At 40.5% G+C, this 23,458-nt stretch overlaps 2 protein-coding genes across 2 annotated transcripts in view; one reads left to right on the top strand and one right to left on the bottom strand.

The window, feature by feature from the left end:
• Window positions 1-5,282, top strand: part of lnx1 (ligand of numb-protein X 1) — a 52,029-nt gene extending 46,747 nt beyond the window's left edge. Inside the window, exon 13 of the transcript XR_004333502.1 lies at window positions 5,273-5,282. The gene's annotated coding sequence lies outside the window, so the exon portion shown is untranslated. The remainder of the gene's footprint in view (window positions 1-5,272) is intronic.
• The window catches only part of fip1l1a (FIP1 like 1a (S. cerevisiae)), a 31,956-nt gene that overhangs the window by 1,537 nt on the left and 6,961 nt on the right, over window positions 1-23,458 (bottom strand). Inside the window, 6 exon segments of the mRNA XM_032526019.1 lie at window positions 12,012-12,195; window positions 12,894-12,949; window positions 16,291-16,345; window positions 21,288-21,384; window positions 22,538-22,563; window positions 22,566-22,630. Of these exon segments, the coding sequence (XP_032381910.1) occupies window positions 12,012-12,195; window positions 12,894-12,949; window positions 16,291-16,345; window positions 21,288-21,384; window positions 22,538-22,563; window positions 22,566-22,630 (483 nt within the window).

Raw genomic sequence — 23,458 nt, 5'->3', positions numbered from 1 at the left:
GGCTTAGAATTTAAGTAACAAAGAGCGCAACACTAGTGTCCCACACCCTTTACTGTATATCAAAGCCAAGGAGGCATGCTGCAGTATCCTCTAAGCTAAAATAAAATCTATTATTCACTGTAGGACCTGCAGTCCTGTGAGACCAGAGGACTGATCATAACTCCCCAACATAACCTCTGAAGACACTTGCGAAGAAATATTGATGCAAAGCAAAAGGGACTGACCCCTGATATCAAATGTGGGTTGGAACCTGAAAACGTGGCTTCAACCAAAGACTATAGTGCAGATGATCACAAAGTTGGAGATGTGACACCCTGGGGTGCCTAAAGGACTGCTCAAGGGTGCCCCAAGATCAATTTCCAATTTTTATTGAACGTTTCTAATAACCACAGGACAGCAGATTGTCGTGATTGATCAATGAGGATCAAGTATTCAACCAAGCTTTGTATGAGGAAAATGTAACAGAGGGATTTTTAATGTTTCTTGTTATACAAAAATGTACTTCATGTAAAGGATGCCTCCTTTTATGTGCATACTTTATTATTAATGTTGATTTAAAAAACTGGAAGTCAATCTTGGGGAGCCCTTGGACTGTCCAGGTGGATTCAAGACCCTTCTGCTTGGTGTCGGGGGGTCCTGCATTACCCTGTGGGGTTGATTTTGCTGTAATACTTGCTCTACATTATCCTTAATTATGGTGCAAGTGGTCTAAGACTGGTGACAGCAGCGCACCGGTTGTCATAGTAACAAGCAAGGTGTTTTTTACAGGTTTTAAGATGCACAGCTCAAAGACTGACACAGATCAGCCCTCTGCACAACCAAAAGAGCTAAAGTGGGGCTGTACAGTGAGAGTAATGTGGCTCACAGCTGCTAACGCAGAGGAGAAGCTGGAATGGGGCTCATCTGCTGTTAAATGCAGCAGTGGTGCCAAGTAAAATCAAGAGGAAAAAAAAGTCTTGACAAAAAACTCAAATGTAAGCGAATTTTACTTTGGAACAGAACAAAAAAAAAAACTAATACAAATAATGTAATGATAATCCTTTTTTATTCACTTTAAGTGTGGAGGAGTGCCACGAAAAAAGAGTCACCCCTGGCATACTGTAGTGTCCCATTGCGGGAGTTGCCTTGAAGGATGCAGTCTATTACAGTGTAACCTTCAGAGGGCGTCTCTAGTAATGAGAGGCTGATTGGCTGCAACACTGTGTCCATCCCAAATGAGATTCACCATAACATAATTACACGCTACCACTACTACACTCTCAATCCATTATCCTTAGTTAATCAGTTATGTAAACTATTCAACAGTTAGAATATAAGACAAAAAGCTCGCTGAAGGTGACGTCGTAAGCTCCACTCTGAGTGCTTCTATCTAACTGGGATGTTATGTAACTGGTTTCCTTAAAGCCATGATAATCATGCTTGATATTTGCGCAAGTAGAGCAAATTAATATGTAGATTCTACTAATGGGACCTTATTTGGTAACTCTGACACGTCCCATGGTGCTATGTGTCTGCATAGTTAATCCTTCTTGGAAAATCTTCTAACAATTGCCTTGTTTGTGTTTCTACAAATCTGCTATACATCAGAAGCCAACGTATTTAAAGACCAGGGCAGGCCCGCGTCATAGGGAGTATGGGCAAATGCTAGGAGCGCCGGCAGTCCAAAGGAATTAAGAAAAGTCAAGGATAATACGAAAAAAAGTGACAAAAAACATCAGAGAAAATGATCAAACAAAATCCGAAAATGCACCAAAGACGTTGAAACAAGCACAGAAAACAATGTGAATAGCACCATTTTGAAAAAAGCACCACAAAAGTTGACAAAATTCCCCAAACGATTATGACGAAAAACACTGACATCTTGCCTAGGGCACCAAATTGGTTAGGGCCAGCTCTGGTTAAGACAGTGTTGAAGAGAGCAAGTACAAACATGGAAGATTTGACTTTAGCTAAATCTTTATTTTAGTGTCACAAACAAGGTCCCACGCCTGCTCCTGGTCTCACCAGGGACAGTAGCAAGACAGTGACAGATCGGCACCAAAACAAGTTTTAACTTCCTCAACATCATTTGTCAGTTCTTTGACCAGCAACAACCCAGCCACCTGGGTTTGTAAGGAGGAACACTGACTGGCGGTTGTTTGATTTGGCCAAATGGACGAGCATTTAATCAGGTTATTGATGGACCATAGTTGTATAAAGACACCAATGCCAATCAGTTAACTCCAGGCACAACAAAGGTACTATTAAAGGTGCCTCTGTCACTGTCACTTGTCACAACATGTTACTTGTGGTGACAAGGGTACAAGCGGCCAAAATGGGTTTTCTCAGGAGGGGGGCTGGCGTCTCCCTTAGAGTTAGGGTGAGAAGCTCATTCATCCGAGAGGAGCTTAGAGTAGAGCTGCTGCTCCTTTGCGTTGAAAGGAGCCAGTTGAGGTGGTTCTGGCATCTGGTAAGGATGCCTCCAGGGAGGTGGTCCAGGTGTGTCCAGCTGGGAGGAAGCCCCAAGGAAGACCCAAGACTAGGCGGAGAGATAATATCTCCAACCTAGCCTGGGAACGCCTTGGGATCCCCCAGTCGGAGCTGGTTGATGTGGCTCGGGAAAGGGAAGTTTGTGGTCCCCTACTGGAGCTGCTGCCCCTGCAACCCGAAACTGGAAGAAGTAACATCACCCAACATTGCTTAGAATACCTTTAGGAAGCCAATATTTCCGTCGTCGTGTGAGCATAAAATCAGACCATATTGGGGTATCAGGTCAATTAAAACCTACAGAAGACAAGAAGTAGAAACTGCAGCTGAGTGTGTGAGAAATGAACATGTTTTGTAAAAGTTTAGCAATGCTCTGAGCCCTTTGGGAAGAGAGGTTTAAACTTGACAAAGAAAGCAAGTGTTCAATTGTGCTTGTTTTTCCAGGAGATCATTTTCGGTGTTCTTGTTCTTGGCCTTGTTTTATTCAAAGCCAGCGGCAGTTCGTGGTCTTTTCCATGCTGCCTCTTAATATGCAGTACTACAGAGTGCACACATGGGAAGAGGTGATGCTAATTCAGATTGGCTTGTCATAATAAGTCAGAGGGGCTCCAGTTAGAGAAGAGGAGTCTTACAGAATACACTGAACACAGATGACATTGTAGATTTTTTTTTGTTTTTGATCAAATAGAAAACCATGATGTCTGCCAAAGGGGAATCTGTACTGTGTGTATATGTTTTCTCTCTCACACCCTCCTTCGCCTCAACAGAAGACACCTTGGCACAGCTCACAGTTTTAGAATAATCACCCTGAACTTTAAGAATCATCTCGCTGAAGGCATTTCTCTTCGTGACTATAAAAGTATCATCTTGCTCAAAAAGGTCTGTAGGAAAAGTACAGCTGCTGGCTGGAGCAATTATTACCATTCACTTACTCAACACAGAGAAGAGAGAGAGCCTTTAGGGGTAGAGTTGCAAGTACAAAGCTAAATTTATTCAATATTTGGAGACAGCTCTTGTGTTAGCAGCAGGGATTAGGACCCAAGGCCCGCATTTGTTCTTGCTCAGAGCCATTAGCTTTAGCACAAAAAACAACCACCTCACATAAAGCCAACTACACAGTCCAACGGTTCCCAAGGAGGCAGTGTTAGAACGAGTAAATTACAGCATGAAAGCCCCGGGATTTATTTTTACAATTTGTGGATTTTATTCATCAGCAGGGCCCAGGCCTGTGAGGGCGGGCAGTATCACAGATTTCATAAAACGCCTCAGCCTGCCGCCGTGTTATTTTGTCCACCCCATCCCTGCACTCGTTTAACTGAGAAGCCCTGATGATTATGTCAGCCACACTGCGGATATGAAACACTTTAATTTATGATTGGCACAATTAACATGAAAGTCGTATCCACAAGAATAAATAGCAGCTGTGAGCGGAGGGATAGAATGTAATGAAGCAGGAGACGTAGTTATTTCAGAACCATTATGGTGGAGCCGCCAAAAGCAACTCCAGTCTGTGGCAGTAGTTCTCAGGCTAGGCTCAACAATAAGCCGGCTTTTCTGTAACGCCAAATCTTTATTCTCTCATTGATTATATAATAATCTTTTTTTCAGCCAAATTCTTAATAACTTAATGTGACCTTAACTGGCTTTCCTGTTTCAGCCTTCGTCTCTCCTCTCTCCTGCTTCTATGTACTAATCTAATTTGTGATCATGCTTGACATTTAGATATTAGATCCAATTAATATGCAGATTCTACTAATGACCTTATTTGGGAACTGTGAGACATCCCAAAGCGCGTGTGTGTCAGACCAGCACCACAACAAGTTTTACCTTCTTCTATTTTTGTCAATTTGTTTATGTTAAAAAAAAATCAAACCCAAAGTAAAACCTATAAGCAATGAAAAAATAAAAAAGTAAAATTTAAGAGCAATAAAAAGGATTCTAAGCAACATGTAAACAACAAATGAGCAACTCAAATATTATTGTTCATGTTCAAACTGGGTAGGAAGTCATACCCCCTCTTCATTTTTATACATTACTCATCATAGATATTCAATTTAGATCCATCAGTGTCCATGTTCAACAGGGTCGGCTTGAACAAATCAACCCTTTTGGACAAAAACAAGAACAAAATAATCAGAACCACCGCTCTGTCTGACCTCAAAACCATTTGTTTCAAATTTGGACAGCAAGCAGCCAGCCACGCTGTAAGGGCGGTTGTTTGATTTGGCCAAATGGACGCGCATTTAATCAGGTTATTGATGGACCATGGTTGTGTACAGACACCAATGCCAATCAGTTTACTCCAGGCACAACAAAGATACTACTGCGAAGCCGACATTTCCATTGGAGGGTGAGCGTAAAATTGAATGAAATTGGGGGCTCAGGCCATTTTAAACCTACAAAAGAAAAGAAGTGGAAAATGCAGCTGAATGTGGGAGAAACAAACATGTTTTCCAAAAGATTACCAGTGTGCAGAGCTTTAGAGACATCTAACCTGTACAAAGCAGGCAAGTGAGTGTGTGTTACTTGCTGTTAGTGGCAGGAAGAAGAAGAAGCAAATGCAGAGGAATGTGTGTGTGGCAGCTATGAGTATATGTAAAACTATGTTTAATGAATAAATACAGAGAGTCACATTGAATGCAAGTACAAGCGAGCACTGTGGGAGGAACATTAAAATGATTAGGTACAGACCTTGAGATTTGCTCTGGTATGAAATGAGTTTCATGCATGAAGTTGAGTCAGAAAGACAAAAAGTATGTCACATTAAAGGCTAAGTAAGTTGGGTAGAGGGGGAAAATAAAAACAGATGTTGGTGGAAGAATATATACAGGCCCCAAGTTAGACCCTGAGGCCAGGATAAAAGTGGCACCAGGCACAAAACAAGCTTAGGAAAATCATGTAAAAGACGATTTAACTGTGCCACTCTATGCCTATGATAGAAGGCAACTTGGATCTTGTCATGTTTGCTAAATTTAAAAACCAAAACCTGGAAGAAAGACGGAGCATTTCCTCCAAAAACACAAGGCTGCCATCAAAGTTGCTTTGAGGATTCTTTTTTTTTTTTAAACTACAGGTAAGACTTGTGAAGTTATAAAAATGTGACTCTCCGAAGGTTTTCAGCTAAGAAAGGGAAGCGCTATTGTGCATTAATGCAAATTAAATAAGACTTTTGAATGGTGCAAATTACTTTGAGGCTGTAAAACGTTATTGCCATGCTTTTGCTGGTCTGAATTAGTGATGCTCTAATTTGGTTTCAATGCATTGTATCACAGCTGCCTTTTTTCAATTACCTCTTCCTGTTCCATATTCAGAGTCAGCTAAACGCTTTGTTAACACCGAAATTAGCCTTACAGCGTTTCATAATGAAGCATTCTGTGCAAGTTTAAGCAGGAAGACAATATCATTTAAATGTATTTTTTAGGGAAATTTTAGGTGTACAATTGTACAAGACAGCTGACGTCATGAAAGGAGAGGGGGGGGGGGGGGGGGGGGGGGGGGAATGACATGCAGTAAAGGGCAGCAGGTCAGAGTCGAACCCATGGCCGCTGTGTCAAGGAGAAAACCTCTGCACATGGGCACACGCTCTACACCAAGTGAGCTACCCATGCGGCCATCAGTTTAATTTCTTTATCACCCTGGGACTTCTTCACTCATTTATTATTCATCAAACTTACCAGCTGGGCCAATTTATCATGTGGAGATGTGATTGGCAGAAACACACAGTCTATCACCCACTGGATGGATACATGCTGGGTTATCCCAACCATTATCATTTTTAGGTGCAGCAGCTGAGCCGTTTGGACCGCTCCTAAGCCAAAATGAATGTTAAATCAATCTGATCATCAAAACTAACAAAAATACTTTCCTCAGATCTAATAAATTGAGTTGGTCCTCACAGACTTCTTTGTCTTTGACCTTTTGAGTGTCATTTATTGATTATCTGCTGTAGCTTTTCCAATCTTTTTGACAAAAAACAATCGTCAAATTATTTTTATTAAAAAACCTTTTCTTGAGGGACAACCCCGTACTCACTATACATGTGAGTGTTAAACTAATGGAATCTATTAGTGGTGGCGGTACACCCGATGCGTGCGGTCACAACCACAGCTGATAACCAGTAGCTGATGTTTAGAGGGCTGCCCTGCCACGCTCGGCCTGTGTCTGTGACTTAGCACGGGACATGTGGCCTACCAAGCACAGCGCCTGTCCAAATGAACCGTCTAATCTAACATCTTCCTGTCAAACTGCTTTTTTTTTAAATCCTTCATTACATGAATTAAGATTATAAGAATACAATTTTGAAAAACATATAACCTAGTTTTTTACAGAAAATATGCAGATGTGCCCCCCCACACACACACACACACCCACACATTTGCATAGGTAACTGAAATTGTGTTAAACATTTTTTCACCAGTAACTGTAATGAATTACTTTATTTGTTACTCCCCAACACGGGTAACACTCACACGGACCTCACCAATGAACAACAAGGGAGGCTAGCAACAAAGCTACAGAAGGCTCCATCTGTTTCTCTCTCCCTCTCTCTCTTTCACGCCTGCACACACACACGCACACACACACACACACACACACACACACACACACACAACCTAACAATGAATCTCTCTAGTTCCGTCTAAAAATAGCACAGTCATAAATCACTGTAACAGAAAACACATAACCCAAACATATGAGCGTGTGTGTGTGTGTGTGTGTGTGTGTGTGTGTGTGTGTGTGTGTGTGTGTGTGTGTGTGTGTGTGTGAGATGCAGTGTGAAGCCTGATCATGCGGCCAGAATGTAGGGCAACACACATTGACAGAGCCCAGAAGTGGTGAGAGCAGCACACATTGGACTCTGGTCCACAAGAACAGTCCATTAGAACAAAACTATGACGTGAACAGCCAGCCTCCTGTGCATTCGCTGCGTGTCTGTCGCGCACATGTGATTCCTAAACTTCCTATCTTCTGCAGTTAGCCTACAGCTTCCCAGCTGTCCCCATGTCCCACTTCCCTCATTTGACCCACAAGGCTGTTCGGAGCTTTATATACAAAACCTGAATATGACGCACACAAACACTCCAGCAAACCACATTAAGTAGAAGAAGTGCTGAACAGCAGAACAGCGTATGAGGATTATTTTAACTGAGCACAGTGCGGTAAGAGACACTTCAGTTTGTCATTGTTGTTTTTTTGCACTTATTTCCATGCGTTTGTTATCAGTGAAGCTCCAACATTAGCTGACACAGGAATTCATTGTTATCAACAGCATTACAGCTTTTGCAAACACAGACACAGACTGAGAAATGAGTCCAAATTTCTGCTGTACTGCATGCAGTTGTAGTTTAAAAAAGGACATATCACCAAAAAAAACATTTGAAGTGCTTGTGCACATGTATTTGGGTATATTGAGTGCCTACCAACCCAGTCAGTATATTGTGGGCTAGCTAGATCAGACAACATGGGATTTAACAAGCCTCTCAAATTTGTCTCCAATTCTTGTCATATACAGGCTCATTAGTATTCTGCCCACGAATTAAGAACTACCTTGGCAAAGGTGCACCATATTTTTAGAGAAGCCTTTAAGAAAGACAGGTATACTCAGAAAGACAGTATGAGACAAACTTAGACTTCAAGGACTTCAAAAAGGCCCAATATATCAGCATTTTAAATGTCATAATTAACTTATTTCACTTAATACTAAGCCTTTTAATTCTAATTTTAGCCTGATTTTCTATCAGGTTTGCCTAGAAATTACAGTGTCAGTGTCCCTAAACCTTAAAGGTAGAGTTATCTAATTAAATTTAGCTATTGTTGTCTCTAGGCAGAAAAAAGATTCCAGCTCGCTCACTCATTGGTTAGGACTTTATAACTGGGGCAAAAGTTCAGAGCTTGTGTGTTCATTTAGTAAGTGATGGGTAAATCAACAATCATGTTTGATTGTGGGCGGGACAAAAGAACACCCAAAACACACTCTGACTTTGCGACGTTTATGACGCAGTGCCAGACACCAGAAAAACAATACAGATATGAAGCTGAAAATGAGCATGATATATCTCCTTTAACTATTTAGGGGCATAAGGCAGTCTCAGTCGAATGCTTGAGTCCCAATTCCAGATCCGAGGCCCTGATACCTAACACGTTCCGTACATGTTTTAGTGAGGACTTAGGTGTGCTGAGGAGAATGTGAGAAGAAGAAAAGATGTGCCTGTGTGTACTCTGGTTGGCAGCTGCCTGAGTTGATGGTAATTAAACAGACATCTGGCAAACGGTCAACACTGAGGGTGTAGAGAAAATGTGGGGCAGGATTTGGCTGGTGCATGCATGTGAGCATGAGTGTTTGAGTACAAATATGGCAGCACTCTGACTGTCAGACTGTAGGGTAGTAGGGCACCAAGTGAAATTTGGAGTGGTGGAGATTTCAGATTGGCTTTTATCGTCCGTGAGCCACAGGGAGGAGTGTCCTGTGCACTAAATTATTTCCTGGCAGAAGCTAGCAAATACAGCAAGTTATTCTGTCATCTAGACGGCACCCTGGCCGGTCTCACTGCACCAGGACGAAAAATTAAAATAAAAAGTAAAAACTATTTCTGCATATTTCCAAATCTACTTACGCTCTTTTTGCAATAGTGTGGATTTCTTTACAAAGACTGTGCATTTTCTCACAACAATCATCGCTGCTTATATTACTATTTTACTTGAAATATGAGAGAGGAACAACTGAGAGACTCAGAGTGCACGCAATCCCCCCCGATGCAACAAGTGACACAAAGTACATACTGTGACTTTACAGTGCACAAAACTAACATAGGGCTACACAAAAAATAGACAGACTAAGTTAAAGGTCACTCTGGAACTATAAATTAGTACAAGCCAAATATTTCCAATCTATTTTTTCCTGTCCACATGTTCTCTACCAGTTGAGCCACTTGATCTAATGCAAGTTCCTACAGAAACTGCCATCACATACTACTACTACTCTATAGCTCTGTCACCTATCAATATGTTCCCATACAACTAAACTGTTGTTTTGAGGGAAGCTTATTTTGTGCCAGATTATGTATGTTTTTGACGTTGATTTACTAAATTTATGTACGTACAAATGTATTTATTTTAACACAAACCAAGATCTTTTCCTCAACCAAACCAAGTAGTATTGTTTTCATGCGTGTGGCTCATGGTACAATGGTGTCACAGAAAACCTGAAACATAGGCTTCAGATGTCTCAAAATAAATTAATAAGGCTTATTTTAGACCTGCCCATGAGAACTCATCTGGAATCTTCTCACTTTGAAAGGGTGGGATGGTTAAAAGTTGAGCATTGAGTGTCTCAGATGCAGCTAGTTATGGTACACAAAATTGTTTATGGAGATGTTCCCAAATATTTTTAAAAACTTTATGTAATAGAGTAAATGAAGTTCAAAGGTACTCCACTAGGGGTAGCTCAACAGATTGTATACCCCCCAGATTTAATACTTATCTCGGCAAACAGTCTTTTCTTTATGCTGGAACTACCCTTTGGAACTGGTTACCTGGTACACTCTAGACAGTCAGAAGCATATGCAGTTGTATACAGGGTTTGGAAGTATGGCTTAGGTGCTACTCATAGTCATTACCTATTTTTACTGTTAATTATTTTGTATGACATGGATGAATTTGTTTAATGTATGATGAATGACTGATGTGCGATCTGCTGCCATTTATCCTCTCCTCCTGCCCTGACAGGGACCACAATGGAAATAAGTCTTTGGGCTTCATTGTGTCATCCCTGACTATTTATGTATTTTAATGTGTGACACAGAGTACTATTTTCTTATTTTTATATTTAAGTGGTCAAATAAAATCAATCAATCAATTCAAAAGTTTCAAAGTTCAAACTTGCGCCTGTAACTGGTAATCCAGGAGAAAATACATTTCCCTTGAAACGTAATTGAGAATGCAGTTTAGCTGTATGGGAAGTAAGGACTGACTATACTATCACCCAGCATTGATGCCAACACTATGAGATGAGTGCCAATCCAGGCATTCATCTCTTGTCTCACCTGGCAAACAGACTGCTTCCTCCTCCTCATTCTTTGTTCTGTTTTTGTCTTTCCTTTGAAGTTTTCAATCACTTTAAAGTAAATCTTGCTTTACAGACATGTACTGTACATGTGTGTGTAAATGTGAGGGGAAAAGAGAGACAGAAACAGAGAGGCAAGCTGCAAATGCACACGAAGTAGCCCAAAACAGACTGGATATCTGGACCAGAACCACTTTTACTATATGTTACCCAGTCCAAAGGGCCACAGCTGCTCAGCAGGCACTTGCATTAATCTACTACAGAGGCATCCAAGAATGAAAAGAGGGACATGAAAATATATAAACATAGATGCTAGGCAGCTCATTGATCATATGAATGGCAACTGGCTCTGATCAATTTCAGACAGGTTTTAGGGCGGGTCATAACACGGACACAGTTCTTCTTGGATTTCTTAATTACAGTGGCCAAACATGTATTGCTTTTAGATCTTCCTGCAGTTTTTGATACAGTTGCTCACGTGATTGTATTTGAGCTTTTTACGCATTGGGTTGGCATATCAGGTAGAGTTTAAGATTGGTAATTAAGATCTCTCTAATAGGAAATGCTGTGGGTCCATTTTTGACTTTAAATTATCGACCTCTCCTGTTTCCCATGGAGTGCCTCAAGGCTCAGTCCTTGGCCCTTTGTTATTCTGTATGGGAGTACAACATCAATTTCTGTTTTCTTGGTGATGACTTCCAGGTTTATTTTTTGTTTTACTCCAACAACACAATTCTACACACAGTGCAAACATTTTTTTTTAATTATGATGATCATACAGTTGGGAGTTCTGGATTAGCAGAGCCAGTCTATTATCTCCCATCTCTCTGTCAGTACATGGCACATGCATGGTTAGTGTGCGTGCTGGTGTTTGGTGGAGCAGAGTGGAGGCAGGTCTGGCCTACTAAAAAAATATTTCTGTTTGTTGAGAGCGCTGTTTTCTATGAGACCCTGCGACACATCTGTGAGTTGTCTCGGCACTGTTTGAATGCTTTAATGAACTGGTATTTGCGAGAAATTTGCTCTTGTCTCAGACTTGCAAATGGAAAATTACAGTGAGCATATGTAGCTGAATAAACTGAATAAATGAAAATGGAAAGTATACAGCACACTGGACATTTATTTATTTTTAGCCCAGAAAATTAGTTTTGTTGAATGTTACTACAGATATGACTACATTATTTTGTGGTGTAATTGGTCTTCTGCATGACTCTTCTGCAAATATAAGATACTGTATGAAAGCTGCACAGATGATTATGTAAACGTTTTTCACGTGCGTACTATGAAATAAAATCCTGCCCGCGCCACTGTTATTACACCACCAAGTTATTTTTATTATTATATGATGGAAGAGGGCCCAATGTGTCTTGTGCTTGATCAACATGATGTACAAAAGGGAAACAGACTTCTCAATTAGATTCATTAAGTAAAGATAACCTAATTTGATTAGGAATTAGTGTAACTTCAAGTCACTGAGACTCACCTGTGTGAAGAGGAACAGCTCCCCCTGTCCCTATTTCTGCCTGTAGTAGTGTCTTTATCACGGCCGTGCTCTCTGGATCTGTCTCTGTCCTTTTCACGCTTTTCCTTCCGTTTGTTGCATTCCGTGGCAGTGTCAATCCCTCCAGCTTTGGTAGACATACTCCTTGGGATAAACGATGATACACCTAAGAGAAAAAGCAGAGCCATGCCAGACAGCTGACTGGAGAGGACCAAAAATAGCAGCAGCAGGGAAACCGCTTCAGTTTTCATTTCCTCAACTTAAGCATTCGCCAAAAGACCAAAGGTATTCAGAGCAGCACCTACCACCTCTTTACAGTAGAAGTTCCAGAAAACCAATACTAATGTATGATAAATGTAACCTCTAATGGGTTCCTGGGCGGCTGTGGGTCAGTGGTAGAGTGTTTGTCTGCCAACCAGAAGGTTGGTTTGATCCCTGGCCCTGCAGTTCCATGTCAAAGTGTCCTTGGGCAAGACACTGAACCCTGAGTTGCTGCCCATCGGTGTGTAAATGTGTGTGAGTGTTTATCTGATGAGCAAGTGGCACCTTGTACGGCAGCCATAGTGTATGAATGGTGAATGGTTCCTGTGCTATGTAAAAGCGCTTTGAGTAGTTGTTGAGAATGAGAAACGTGATAGAAATGTATCAGTGAAAGACAAGTCAAGTCAAGTGAGAATATTCCTAGAACGTCAGACTCCAGGAATCCATGAACACACTCTGGCCAGAATACCCAGAAGCAACACTCATCTTCAATCTTCCATTGATAAACTGTATGTAAAGTCATCATGGCATAGTATGTTCAGTTCATAAGTCATTATTATCAAACATTATGCATTCTGGACGTTTTCAGAAGTAGACATGTACCTGATGAACATGGGTGCCCTGAAGTTGAGGGGTCATCAACGCCTTTGGAGGATCCACTGAACATGGAAACAGAAAGTGAACAGTCCCAATACACACATAAATAACATCTCTACATCACTCCACATCCTATTTCAATAAAGGTAAAGGTACTTTATTGTCACATACACATACATGTAGCGAAATTCACTCTTTGCATTTGACCCATCCCTCAAGGGAGAAGTGGGCAGCCATTTACAGCACCCGGGGACCAACTCCAGATCTTAGCAAGTGCCTTGATCAAGGGCACTGACTGGAGAACCTAGTACATGTTTTTTGATGGTGAAATCGGAGCCCCCAGGGGAAACCCAGGCAAACATGGGGAGAACATTCAAACTCCACACAGAAAGTGCTGGAATGACCTGGGGTTGAACCCAAAACCTTCTTGCTGTGAGGCCACAGTGCTAACCATTGGGGCCACCATGTTGCCCCAAAATACAGTTTTTATTAAAATAAAGTTGTTTGGTCTACTGTATTTGTGGTATGACTGCATATTAGTATTGCAATTTCCAAGGTTCAATCATAAATTCATAAATTTACAAAGATGGCTATTCTCTGAGATTAGAGTGGTAAATTCAGTAGAAACAATTATAATTATAAAATCATACATGTCCTAAAGAAAAATCTGAAATTCTCTGAGATTAAAGTCACTGATTTATTTAATTAAAGTTTTTTTGTCAAGGAATCACATTGCCTCTCTTAAGATTAACGTAAGAATGGATCACCCTAAAAGGCCGTCGTAATATTTGTGGTGACATCTGAAGTCAACATGCCACGGTATTTCTCAAACTTTTGGTTGAATATCTATTCCAGGCAGGGATATAGTGCCAGTTATCATTCAAGTTAATATCATGCTCATCAATTCATTCTAAGATTGCCAAAAGAAACAGAGGGAGCAAACAAATGTACAGATGAATTATGAATGAAAAATAGTGGACTACTCTACAGCATGATCAAAGCACTTTTCCAAATGCACAGCTGTGTTTTCCAAGTGTTTGAAGTGACTGGCTCATTGTCAAAGCGCTGTGTGAGCTCGCCAAGCCATGAGGAACGCATGGAGGGCATACTTTTGCTAATATCTGGATCTTCTGCCCGTCCACGTGGCCTGGACCCACAACCGCTTCCAATTGAAAACTTCCGAGTGTGCTGAAGGTGTGTATGAAGCTCATCCAAACACACGGGGCCATAAATCCCCTTAGTAAGCCGGTCCATCATTCCCTGGGCTACATTAGCACTGACCCGGACGGTGATTCTCTCTCCACAATTAGTATTAGAGAGGCTTGTTTATGAATGGAGACAGAGTGAGTGAATGGAAGAGTGAGTCCGCTGGTCCTATCGGGGGAAATAATAATAGCATGCCCAATGGTTCATCAAAACACTCTGCATTATTCAATGCTCACACCACTGATGATTCTAAAATGCACCCCAAGTTCCTTTTATGGTCAATAATATGTATCATAGTTTTGACACAAGACAGGAGTCTGGCCCTGTTGTTGCATCACAGGATAAAAATAGAATAAATATGTGCTAAAATGAAGTGGGTGATATGGTAAACCAATCATTTTTAGGCAGTATAACAATCCATATTGCTCTATTGATTTAGATGGTACTGCCATCTGTCGCACACTGAAATATATATCCTAATTGGCATCTATATAGCACTCAGTTTGGACTACTAAAGGAAATACTGTATAATCACACGTGAAACAATAAGATTTAAAATAGCGAACGTAACTACAAAAAAAAGGCATGCCAACATCTATTGTTTTTATTGGTTTAACTTGTTCAACACTGCTTTTCCCAAAGATGTTAGCACTCAATTTTTCTTTTCATTCGACAAATAAATTAGATTTACACAGTGAGAATGTGAAAGACTCCCTATAAAGGCACATCATTGGGAAATAAGCCCAATCCTTGTTTAAATACTAAATATGGATGTTGGGAGCCTTTTGGGCCCTTGGCCCTGCACACAGCATGGGGAGCCAGGGCCCAGATCATGCCAGGAGTACCTGCTGTTCCTAATATCCCCAAAAGAGTAGAAACAGTGAGGCAGGGACTATGTGTAGAAACTACACGTGTGTGTGTTGGAGTAAAGTGAAAAAAAAGAAAGAAAAAGGAAATGATTCATAAATCATACAGAATATGGCTGGCAGTGTTCATAGGAACAGCAAGTCCCTGAAGGATGTGAGCATTTGGCAGATGGACTGAGATGTGAGAAAAACCATCCTTTAGGACAGAGCACTGAGTCAATTCATAAACACAAACACACACACACACACACACACACACACACATACATATACACACACACACACACACACAGACACACAGCAAATTAAGAGAAAGAGAAAGAGTAGGATTGAGAAAAGAGGAAAAAAAGATGAAAGGCACAGGAAGCTAGAGAGACAGACAAACAGATGGAATGAGACAGGCTGGATATAGACAACATCCAAGAGAAACAAGCTCAGCAGCAAACTAAAAAGGGAGTGAAGCTGCATTGACGGGCCTTGGGAGAAAATGCAGGAGAGCCTGGGGTACAACGTGGCCCACTTGTGAATTAAGTAGCAAGGTCGTAACTTTGGTTTCAACATTGGGGGGGGGGGGGGGGGGGGGGGGTGCGAGATCTCCCCTTTTAACAAAATTGAAATTTTGCGCATATATAATTCTGCATTCTGGTGAATATTCTGCAGCAATTTATGTTGCAAATGTCTTTATTTATGTAAAGGAAGGGAAATTATAATTTGGGGGGGCTGTTTTGATTATTGGGGGTGTTTGTAAATTACGCCTATAGTAAGTAGTCTAAATCAGCTGAAATATGGGAGTTTGCAGACAGGTTGTGACATCCTGTAGATGGGAAGAGGAGAGTGGGGGATGCCTTGGATACTGATAAACAGGCACAAACAAGCTTGCTGTCTTGCTTCCTACCTTATTTGGCCATTGGTGCAAGCTGCAAGATCAGCACAGTGTTATAACGGATCCAGCTCGGAATGAAAATGTCAGAAAGCCTAAATACGGGTTGTTCTTTGGTGTCAAATAAGAGCCACTTAAGTCTGCCTCAGAAATGAGGAAACTGCTTCCAACAGCAATTACTCTTGTTTTAAATGTTCAGCACTAATGCACCTTTTATTAATGATCTCTGTGCCAGTCTCTGACTAATGTTTTTCTTTTCTACCCACATTTCTGCTGAAGTTGTTTCTTCCTACACCTGAGTCAAACCCCTCCCTCTGTAAGGAGATCAGTGTGCTGTTTCTCTGACAGTTTCTCCATCCCTCCTAAGGTTTCTCCTGCTCCTAATACTGCAGCCACCACATTCAGACCTCTGTGGTACCAGACATACATGATGACAAATACATGGACTCACCCATCCAAAGCAGCAAGCCGGGAGGCAGACAGGGGTCCTGGTCGGAAAAGGAAAGCTGCATGGAGAAGAAGACAAAACCATAAGGCAGGTTGCGGACAGTGACCAGATATACATACGATTATATATAAAATTATTGCTGACTGCATCTCATCTACAGCCAACTTCAGACTGTAAACCTTTTCAAAAAGAGACCATAAATCTGAGGTTTTTTGGGGCTTTTCCGCCTTTACTTTTTGACAGGACAGTTATGTGAGAAAGACATGCAGGAAATTGTCACAGGTCAGATTCAAACCCTGGACCTCTGCATCAAGGCATAAACCTCTCAGTACACATGCTCAGTACCTGCTCTACCACTGATCCACCCTGGCCCCTACACCTAATTTAGAACCACATAATGTACAGGGTAATGTTACTCAGAGGTTCTAGTGAATGGTGCTCGATCCGACTGGAGTTTAAAGTTAACCCATAGAAAAGAGGAAAGTAATGGACATCCGGCGGAACTTCCGGTGGCACTGCAACTATCCAGTAAATGAACTGTCGCTGACTATAGACTTTGAATTAGCAAGTTAAATCTCTATAGTCTATGATGGGCATGGTCTGAGACAAGTAGGCAGATTAAACCCTATTCGTCTGTACTACAATGAAAACACATGTGCATTGTATGCCTCATGCATTGGGGGTTTTATTCTGGTTTTCTCCCCAATTTCAAATGTTCAATTCCCAATGCAATGCAGTCATTTTGACTGCCAACTGCACTGTTAGCCTGGAGAGGGAGTTGACATTAACAACACACAGCATCAATTTGGTATTACCGCTATTTCTTTTTCAAGCATGCTAACTGGATTTCTGCCTTTGCTGAACACAGTTTGACAGTTCAGACGATGGCACAGTAATACAGAGCCAGGGTTTAATAGGCGATTATGCTGGGGTATTTACCTTCCTTTGGCTAACGACACTTAGCACTGTGTACTTAAATTACTTGTAGTATAATCTGTGAGCAATACATTAAAGCAAAAGCAGAACATTAAAAACATATGTTGTTCTGTAATGCAAATTCTTAAATCAGATCAAGGTTTCAATAATTTGCCTTTTACTTTACTTCCTTAATAATCCAAACTATCCATGAGAGAGAGCGAGAGAGGCTAAATATTATTAAAATTTAATTTTTATCATTATTAAAAATGTAATGTATTTATTAAAATAATAGAGAATTTTATACATTATCATTTCGATTTTTTATTATTGTTTCAACATACCCTTTGAGGGACATACACATAACTCATTTAGTATCTACAATTATAACAAAAGTATCCTGTGTACTTGTATTATTATATCAGATGTATTTTCTCCATGTTGTTTTTGTGCATGTTTGTTCTTATGTTTTGGCAACACACAAGGATTTTTTGTCATGCAAATAAAGCAACGTGAAATTGAAATTGAGAGAGAGAGAGAGAGAGAGAGAGAGAGGAGTTAACATAATAATAGACAAAAGTTATTACATGTACAAAAGTTTAAGTTAATATTTCAGTTGGATGTCTATAGAAATATTAGTAAGATGCGTGTGGGAAGATCAATGTGTCATCAGTAATAAAGCGGAACAAATAACAGGAATGCAAGACACAAATTTAAAACAACATCTCCTATTACCAGCAGCATCAGCTAATTTACGGCTTTACTCATTTGAAGGTAGAGAAATTAGATCAGCCTCAAAATGTCAGAGCAAAAGCATGTGTCATCACACAGTTAGTCTGCACTGAGTACCTACACACACACACACACAAACACACACACACACACACACACACACACACACACACACACACACACACACACACACACACACACATAGAGAGATGCCTTTGAAGAGCAAGTCAAAAACACACATTCACATCTGGATACCATCCCCCTTCTTTTTTCCATGAAGACCCCTAACGGGAGAGTGGCTCCGAGCAGTTTTCAACAGCGTACAGAAAACACAAAAAATGGTTGAAACAGGAGGAAGAATAATAAGAGCTGTAGGAAGGTCATGCTCGAATGTGAACAAGGAGCACAGGATTCCCTGTATGTGAGTGAAATGTAGAACATCTTCCTGCCTTTTCAAATATCGTCCCACAGAGTTCAATCGATTCAAGTATGTATCGTGATTTTTTTTGTTTGACTATTTTTAAAACCAATTGTTTCCCCCCCAAAAATCACTATTTTTTTATGACTCACCTAAATATTTTCTGTTTACACGGTATCGCTGACAGTGACTACATCATATCTGTTTCCAGCAAAACAAACCGGACGCACAAAATCCATGTTATGTACTTCTTTACAGATGAAATTAATGTCAGACTGACATTTTTTTTTTAAAATGTCTCATGATATATTTCCTCTAGAAGTGTATTGATTAACTTTTTATTCTGTAAACGAAAGAAAAGAAAATAGCAAAATTCAATACTAACAAATCGCAATTATTCTAGAATTGAATAACTGAAAATTGAAATACAAACCAAAACGGCACCCATGTATTGTGAAAGAATCAAATCGGGATATAAAGCGTATCGTCCCAGCCCTAGTAACTACAGAAAATACTAGAAGTAGGTAACAAAAAGTGATTCCCACAGTAATTGTGCTGTGTAGTACATATGCATACACAAACTGTGGACACACATGCGCTCACAGTAAACACCAGGTCGTCCACACACGATGTTAGCGTGAGTGAGTAATTGTTTCTACCTGTGGGGATCGCAAGTGAGTGTTTGATGGGGGCTGGGGTACCATGCTTGGCAGCATATGAGAGAGCTAATGGCTGAGGGCTAATTGCCGCCGTTTGTGCTTGCGTGGCTTTCTCTCTCATGCTAATGTTTCACAGAGCTACAGGCTGCAGGCTTTTAGATGGAGCTGATATTTCACATCGAACCACATGCTGTCCGTTCTGCACTGCAGAAGAGGTCGGAGTTTTCTTTTTCTTAGGTAAAGGCTACTGTCTCCTGCACTCTGAGACGCAGCGATGGACAGATGTGCACAATCCCTCGTGCAGTGACAGTGTCCTGTCATTGCCCTGCCGCCTGTAAAGAGCAAAGCCATTAGCTGCTGGTCTAAAGCTTCCTGGGGAAAAAAACTGTCTTTCTCAACTGCAAACCTTAAAATCAATATTGAGTGGACTCAGACTTTTGACGTAATTGAATTAGTTTTCTTGGGAAAGGATGACTACGTTGTATTAGTGTTTTAACATATTATGTGTGTTCTGATATGCCTCACGTCGATTGGAATGATAAGCACTATCAGGGGTCAGTAGTTCTCATCAATAACCCTGATCTGAGGGCATCTGGCAATGGTATGGTCAATTGAAAAAGAACTGCACATCTGCTCGGCTATGATACTCAGTCGATATATCAATGCCAAATGGAAGGACACTCACATGCAATCTGTGTTGCAACACTGACTGTAGTGACCCACTAACCGGCTGCATTAGCTGCAGCGCACAGCAGCACTCAGCCTCACCTTGGCTCTGCGCTATTCTGCACTGATAAATGACATGGGAAGAACCCTGCAATGACACAGTTCCACTCCAAAATCTGCACCGATCAAACACACTTGGCGTCTAATGTGACCTGAATGAAAAAACAAACAAAAAAATTTGAGAAAAAAAAAACTTCTTTCCCTCTGCCCTATTCCCTACGGCTGGCCTGTTCAGCACATTTCTCGTGCCACAATATGCTGGTCAGCATTTTTTTTTACCATGGGCTATTTTTATCAAGTTGCACATTTGCATCACAAAAGCAGGCTGAACCTTTATTAAAGGGGAGGGGCCTAGATAAAAGCTACGCAAATACACTTCAAAGCTGGAGTTGACTGTTCAAAGCTGCAGTCGGCAGGATGTTTGATATTTTGGTTGTATTAGCAGCTCTGGCACAGGTTCACCAGGCAGTATGGGCCTCACTGGGAGTGTGTGAGGGGTAAGAAGGGGTCCTAAACCAACACATCTATTTTGAAACCTTTGAAGATGAAGATATGTGCATCTGTGTGCAAAGACCCGGGAGCCTTCCTGGATTACTATCTGATTCACTACAAAGACCAAGAGGAAGTCTGAAGACGGACAGCACCTGGATGGCACTATGGACACCTGCCAGCAGGAAGACATATATCCATACGATCTCTTCTTGCTCTCACACACACACACGCACGCACACATGCACACACCGTTCACCTCTGTCCTTCAACTCCACAGGATTATTTATTGACATGTGTTGCAGCTTCACAAATACGCATGGTCAGATTTCCATTAGTCATTTGTGCAGCTGCATGATGCGTGATTTGGCCCACAGGGGGTTCTAATGGGGCCCTAATCTACTCCCCCAGCTTTTTACAAAGACAACTCATATGTTTGGTATCTTAGCGTCAGATGAGATAAAAACAATATGCAAGGATATTTGCCAATTAAAGGGACATTTAGTTGATTTTAAACTAGCTCTGTGTCATCTTAGTGTGGGCAGTGTGTGCACTGTGCAGATGAATGGTGTGTGTCTTCCCTCTGTGGTGCTGCTTTCCATGTTTCGTGTTATCCGGGTGTTAAAGAAATGGTGCGAAGTTTCTTTCAAGCCCGAGGAGGAATTTTAAGTAATGACAACAACACTGTCGGCCCGTCCACATGATACAAGCCTTCCGTGAGCACGTACATCTTCGATGCAGTTGCTAATAGCCAAGAAGGACACGGAGGATTAAAAAAACATGATGGACTCTTCGGAAGAGGTCATTATTTTCACTCGGGTTTCTGTGAGGGAAAGTCACGGGACGCCACAATCATCTGAACATAGTCATTCTTAAAAATCCAGAGAAAGTTTTGTGGAGCTGATAGTCTTAATTAGCTTTGTAGCAACTCATTTAACAGACGTTCATTAATATCAAAACGTTACGCACTATAGCTTTAAGCCACATCATCACACAGTGCCCACACTAAGATGACACAGAGCTGGTTTAAAAAGCTTTTTCCCAGAAACAGGGTGACTTACGTGGTGGAGGGACATATGCAAATAGAGAATTGAAGTTCAATGGAGAGGACGGATAAGAAGTAAATCTATCCTCCTTGGGGGACATCTCAGTAGTCACCTGCAATGTAAACATAGCTATTAATAGCTTCAGTGACATTGTCCTTGTTTCTCACACAACACCAGCGATTTTTTTGTTTGTTTTGTTAATAGTTTATTTGAACATAAAAAAAAACAACAACATTAAATAGAATTTTATATACATCATTCCTGCATACATATATAATTAAAATGACATAAATAAGGTCATGTACTTTTTAGCACAGTCTTCCAATATTGAAGTCATCAAACGCAACAAAATTTTCCATGTTCAAAAGGAGTAGGAAGAAGTTGATAAAACAACTTATCAAGTCCGACCCCCTTTCTCTACTTTTATCCTTTAGTAAATCTTATCTTCAGTTATTTCCACATTATATTACACATCCTAGACACAGATGCATACATACTCAAACACTTTAAACCCTCTTTTTATTATATATATTTTATATTAATATATATAGACATACCAGCATATAAATGCCAAGAACCATACTCTACTACAATACCATCACTTCAAGTCCTTTCGTATCCCTTTAATATATTCATTTTAATATCTCTTGAAATTACTCATTGTTATAGATGATTTCATCTCTTCACTGCGCTGTTCCATAAAGTAACTCCTTTGTTGAGATGCAGTGATATTTACATTCTTCTATAGTTTTGTTTTATATACAAATGTTCCTCTTAATTATTTTTTGCTCTCTCTTATTTGGAAATCCCTTGGACACTGTTTGACAGCTGATGATATTTATTTTTGTACATAATTTGTGCAGTTTTAAAGTCACAATATCTCTGAATTTTAGTGCTTTTAATTTATAACAGTGGATTAGTTGGTGCTCTATAGTGGTTTTATTTACAATTCTTAAGGCTCTCTTTGAAGAATGAATATAGGTTCAGTGTTGGTTGTTAAGTGTTTCCCATCCCAAAATAGAGTATGTATGGAAGTAGAAGACAATACAGCATATATATGAGCGTGGTTTAATAATATTGTTTATACAGTATAGATTGATTTAGATTTTACATTAATATAGCGTATATGTCTTATATATATATATATATATATATATATATATTATATATGTATATCGTATATTCATCACCTATTGTGCTATGAGGAACCTAACGGGTCATACTCAGGCTGTGAGAACAGATTATTTCTCTCACACACACACTACCTGAGAATGGTTTTCTCCATCACTGACCGTCGGCTCCTTCTTACTCTGGATCTTCGTCGTCCTTTATCTGCATTAGTGGCAGCATTTGTCTGTCTGTTGATCAGGTTACATGATAAACAATCCACACCACATGCATTCAAAATTGTGATACAGTGCCAAAAATAGCAGGAGAGCATTTCTTAAAGATTAGTCAATTTTTACATTCACCTTTTAAAGTACACTTGCATAACATTTAAAAAAAAAAAAAAAAAAGGACTTTGCCCTAATCTCACTCCCCATGTCCCGACTACAGCCCACTGCAGGTCCATTAACGCATTAAACCTTATCTGGGTCATCTTGCCTTCTTCACAGAACAGCCCTTTACAGTCCTAACCCCCATTCCCACCCCCCATCGAGCATCCACACACATACACCCACACACATACATGGGACAATAACCCCTTTCTGTCACTAGGACTTAATCAGCAGCAGAGAAGAACATACAGAAAAAAACAACAACAACTACATCTAATGGCAACTCAACAGGGAAGTACTTGAAGCTCTTTAATGTCTCTTCAGCTCGCTTCGGCTTTGAAATACGAACCAAATAAAACATTTAATACAATAGCTTTGTAGTTAGAGAACAATCACTTTCTCTTACATTCTGATACATGGATTAAAGGGGGTAAAACTGTGACTGAACATTTGACTGAAATGAATCCCACTGACTTTCAAGGGGATAGTCATATTGCATAGCAGGCAATATCAGTGGCGAACATCACACACAGATAAAAAAAATACAGCAAGAGCATCACATTTTCCCACTCTCATATAGAATGAGACAGCTGCTGTGTAAAAGCATCATTGAACACATCACCCACTACATACAGTAATAGAGTGTGTGTACTTGTCTCGCTGGCATGCTATAGTGTGACTCCCCCC

This window comes from Etheostoma spectabile, chromosome 9 (genome assembly GCF_008692095.1).
Source record: "Etheostoma spectabile isolate EspeVRDwgs_2016 chromosome 9, UIUC_Espe_1.0, whole genome shotgun sequence".
Taxonomy (NCBI): Eukaryota; Metazoa; Chordata; class Actinopteri; order Perciformes; family Percidae; genus Etheostoma; species Etheostoma spectabile.
Note: the sequence above shows the minus strand (reverse complement) of the source record. Positions and strands in the feature narration are given on the sequence as shown.